A 4,999-nucleotide genomic window follows, 5' to 3' on the forward strand; every position below is an offset into this window, starting at 1 on the left:
ATACACACACACGCCCTACTAAGATATTGATTGGGATTGCACTGAATTTATAGATCAATAGATGTTAATGTAGAATTCACTGTAGAATGATCTTCACAATATTAAGTCTTCTCACCCATAATCGTGGTATAGCCTTCTATCTGTTTAGATTTTATTTAAGTTTCTCAATAATGTTTTATATTTATACGTTTTATACGTGTATATTTATATATTTTATATATTTATTTTGTGTAGAATTTTTGCCCTGCTTTCATTAGATTTAATCTCAAGTATTTGCTGTTTTTTGATACTATTGCAAGTAGCACAGTTTTCAAATGTCTTTTTCTAAAGTTGTTAATACATAAAATCATCATTGATTAATGTTTTGATTTTGTCATTTCTTTGCTATATAAATTTATATATACTATTAAATATATATAAATTTATTAAATAAATTTATTTAATAATTATTAAATATGTGTATAGAGTCGTTTATTTTTCTATGTATGCAATTATGTAATCTGCAAATAATGTAGATTATTGATTTCTTCCCTTTCAACCCTTTTGCTTTATTCTTTTTTTCTAGATAGAGAATTTTAATGAAATCAGCATAGTTAAGACCAAAAAGATAAGGTAGACATTGTCAGTTTATCTCCAGCTCTTGCCTTAACAGGATAGTAAAATGAACACAACTTGAAGCATAGGCAAATCTTTCTCTGTTCGGTAAGACAGTGAAGGGATCTTCGCAATATTTAAATCCATTAATATAACCAGCTATAGAAATCTAAATATAAAACCAGTCTCCTAGAGGTTTTGAGAAAGTATTCACCATCTTCCTGAAAAATTTAACATTCCTTCTTCAATTTTAATCATCTCTTTAGAAGGGGAAAAGAGTGATAGTACTTGCTGGACTAGAATTACTACAAAAATTCTAAAAGCAGACCGTATTCATTTAGCCACCAAGCCAATCTTATTTAAATGAGGACTATCCAACAGAAACATCCCATCAGCTATTCATGATCTGAATTCTAGTGTGTGAGATCAATTTAAATATGGTACACATATAAAAATCAGGAGACAGGGAGTTCCCATTGTGGCTCAGTGGGTTAAGAACCTGACTAGGAACCATGAGGATCTGGGTTCGATCCCTGGCCTCACTCAATGGGTTAAGGATCCGGCGTTGCCATGAGTTGTGGTGTAGGTTGCAGGTGAAGCTTAGATCTGGAGTCACTGTGGCTGCAGTGTAGGCTGGTAGCTGCAGCTCTGATTTGACCCCTAGCCTGGGAACTTCCATATGCCACAGGTGTGGCCCTAAATAATAACAGTCATAAGATATTTCAGTTTTGTAATAAATAAAGTGGTGGCCAACTACTATTCATTAGCAGCTTTTTTGAGATAAGCTATCAAGTCTTCCTTTTCTCCCTTCTTAATGCTGACAAAGATCATTTTTGTTCCAGGGATGTACTTCTTGCGATCCTCCAAGTACTCCCTCAGCGTCTCCTCTCCCCAGGTGATGCCTTTGTTCTTGTTGACATCTACGGAAGAGAATCCAACAGCCTGACCTGTGTTCCACCCAAACAGACCATGGAGGTTTGGCCCAGTTTTGTGCTTGCCTCCCTTTTCCACAGTATGGCACTGGGCACACTTCTGAACAAAAATCTTGTTCTTCTCAACATCACCCATTTTTATATCTTTTTTTTTGTCTTTTTTAGGGCTGCACCCGTGGCATATGGAGGTTCCCAAGCTAGGGGTCGAATTGGAGCTGTAGCCACTGGCCTACGCCACAGCCACAGCAACGACAGATCCAAGCCACATCTGTGACCTACACCACAGGTCATAGCAATGCCGGATCCTTAAGCCACTGAGCAAGGCCAGGGATTGAACCTGCGTCATCATGGATACCAGTCAGATTTATTTCCCTTGCTCCACAAAGGGAACTCCGCAGCGGGAACTCCACTGCATCACCCAATTTTAAATCCTTCTTTCGCCATGCACAACAGAGAAGGGGCAAGCCAACATCCCTTTTCCTTTTTTCTTTTTTTTATTTTAGGGCCCCAGATGCAGTATGTGGAACTTCCCAGGCTAGGGGTCGAATCGGAGCTGCAGCTGGTGGCCTACAGCGCAGTCACAGCAATTCTGGATCTGAACCATGTTTGCGAGCTACACCACAGCTCACAGCAGTGACAGATCCTTAATCCACTGAACAAGACCAGAGACTGAACCTGCATCCTCATGGATACTAGTCGGGTTCATTCTCATTGATCCATAATGGGAACTCCCACTTATCTTTTTAAACTTGTAGTGTTCTATGGGAACAGTTTGTAATTACAGAGACAATTTTTAAAATACTTGTAAGATTATTCACATTTTCTACTCTTTGTATCCATTTTAGCAAGTTGTGTTTCTCTAGAAATTTCTCTATTTATTTAAATTTTCAAGTATATTAAAAGGTTTTTTAATCTTCTTATTTTAATCATTGTAAGACACATTATGTATGAATGTAGGATAATCCTTTTATTACTCCTAATATTGGTTATCTGTGCTTTCTTTCTCTTTCTTTACTCAATCTTTCCAGAAGTTTATCTTTTTTTTTTTTGGTCTATTTAGGGGTGCACCCACGGCATATGGAAGTTCCCAGGCTAGGGGTCGAATCAGAACTGCAGCTGCACGCCTACCCCACAGCTACAGCAACTCCAGATCAGAGCCACATCTGCAACCTACACCACAGCTCAGGGCAACACCAGATCCTTAACCCACTAAGTGAGGCCAGGGATCAAACCCGAGTCCTCATGGATATTAGTCGAGTTTGGGTTTGTTAACTGCTGTGCCATGATGGGAACTCCCAGAAGTTTATCAACTTTATCCATCTTGCCCATCAACTATATTCAGTTTTGTCAATTCTTTCTAATGTGTTTTTTTCTATTCCATTAATGTCTGCTTTTATATTTACTATGGACCAATATTTTCCTCCCTTCTAGTTTCTATGGACTTAAGTTGGTCTTTTTTTAACTTCCCTAAGTGTTTAAACAAAGCAGTAATCATAAATCTATTTTAAAAGAAACACCATGTATAAAGATGCAACCCACGACACTAACAATATCAAGAGGAGTGACACCCTTGAGACAAGGCAGGGCCTCAGGAAGTGGAGGAAATCTTGAACACACGTCTCCACTCCGGCTCAGTTCTCATCCTTTTCTACCTCTGTCCTTCTCTTTTCCCTCTCCCAGACTTCAAATCCCATAAAAGGCGCAGACCTGTTTAGGATTCCCTTAGCTGTGAGATGAGCCAGCACCGTGCTATTCCAGCTGACTCTCCCCCCGACACACACACCATCCCTGGGGAAGACAGAGCAGGGGAAACGCAGTGCTTTCTCAGACTCTTTCTCTTATCACAGTAAGTGATTAGAACCTCGACTGTCACTTTCATTCTAACTCATCTTAAATGGGTGACTTGGACACCTGCAACTTGGCGATCTCCAGCTCATTCGAACACCTAAATTGCGTTTCTTTTTTGTTGTTTTTGTTTTTGTTTTCTGTTTAGGGTTCCCCCCGCAAGGACAAATGGAAGGTCCCCGGCTAGGGGTTGAATCAGAGCTGCACCTGCCGGCCTACGCCACAGTCACAGCCTTACTGGATCCGAGCTGCATCTGTGACCCACTCAGCAGCTCTGTGGTAACGCCACATCGTTAACCCACCGAACAAAGCAGGGAATGGAACACACAGCCCCAACCGTCCCTCACAAGGGACGCCCTGGCTCATGCTTTTAATCACCATCTTGACCTCTTGCAATCTGGCTGAACACCAAATATCGCAGATAAAAAATGAGAGATGGCGGGGCCTGGTGGCCTAGCTGTTAAGGACTTCGGTGTTGTCACTGCTGTGGCTCGAGGTATGCCGTGGCTCAGGTTCCATCTCCTGGCCTGGGAAATTCTGCATGCTGGGGCGGCCGTGGGGGGGGATGGATAAAAACAAAACAATTAGAGATGATGTGAGGCCCTGGAAGATGTAATCCTCCATCTCCAGAGAATCTTCTTTTGCTTCTTTTAGGCAGCAAGACTGCAGCCACCAGCCTTCCAGACCTCTTTAATTCCCCTCGGGATTGAGATGATCTGACACTGGGCATCACCCCCTGTGAGGACTGGTCTGTTTCTGTCTGGGTTCCACTCACTCTACCACATGCCTCCAGGCTTCCCCAGGCCCCACCCCCTGCCCCAGTCAGTGGACCTAAACTCCATTTTTGGTCCCTCCACCTTCATCAATATGTTGAAAGCTCTGTTTGCCTCCTCCGCCTCGGAGTCATTCTGTGCAGAACTTACTGGTTGACCCCTGTGGGGAAGGCAGTTGCAAACCACTGAACCCCACTCCACAACTTAGCTCTATAAGTTCTCCCAGTCTTGCTGGCTCTCCCAGTGCATCCAAACAGATGATTTTTATTATTATTATTTTAAAATATTTTATAGCCACCCTCTTGGCATATGGAAGTTCTGGGGCCTGGGATTGAATCTGAGCTGCAGCTGTGCCCTAGGCTGAAGCTGCGGTGATGCTGGACCCTTTAACCCACTGCAGTGGGCTGAGGATGGAACCCTCCCCTCCCCAGCAACCTGAGCTGCTGCAGTTGGATTCTTAACCCACTGCACCTCAGCAGGAACTCCCCAAACAGATTATTTTTGTGTATGTTGTCCAGATTTTCTAACTGCTTTTATGGGGGAAAAAAGGCCATAGGCTCAAAACTATCAAACCAGAATGTGCCATTTAAAAGAGCCTCAGGAGTTCCTATTGGGCTCATCGGGTTAAGAACTTGACCAGTATCCATGAGGATGAGGGTTTGAACCTTGGCCTCACTCAGTGGGTTAAAGGATCCAGCATTGCCATGAGCTGTGGCATGGGTCGAACATGTGGCTCGGATCTGGCGTTGCTGTGGCTGTGGTGTAGGCCAGCAGCTGCAGCTCCCATTCAACACCTAGCCTAGGAACTTCCTATATGCTGCAGGTGCAGCCCTAAAAAGGAAAAAAAAAAAAAAA

The 4,999-nt window shown here is 42.7% G+C and overlaps 1 protein-coding gene across 1 annotated transcript; it reads right to left on the reverse strand.

Annotated features, from left to right (window-relative positions):
• Positions 1-1,350: 1,350 nt before the first annotated feature.
• On the reverse strand, positions 1,351-1,662 carry LOC125124295 (cytochrome c-like). The gene has a single exon (XM_047774441.1). It carries the CDS (start codon positions 1,660-1,662, stop codon positions 1,351-1,353), a length of 312 nt encoding a protein of 103 aa, XP_047630397.1.
• Between the last annotated feature and the right edge of the window lie 3,337 nt (positions 1,663-4,999).

The sequence above is a fragment of the Phacochoerus africanus genome, chromosome 4 (genome assembly GCF_016906955.1).
Source record: "Phacochoerus africanus isolate WHEZ1 chromosome 4, ROS_Pafr_v1, whole genome shotgun sequence".
In the NCBI taxonomy this organism is placed as follows: Eukaryota; Metazoa; Chordata; class Mammalia; order Artiodactyla; family Suidae; genus Phacochoerus; species Phacochoerus africanus.

Bases quoted from the DNA above. Each gene is read 5' to 3' on its own strand.
- LOC125124295 (XM_047774441.1), bottom strand. From the start codon at position 1,662: ATGGGTGATGTTGAGAAGAACAAGATTTTTGTTCAGAAGTGTGCCCAG.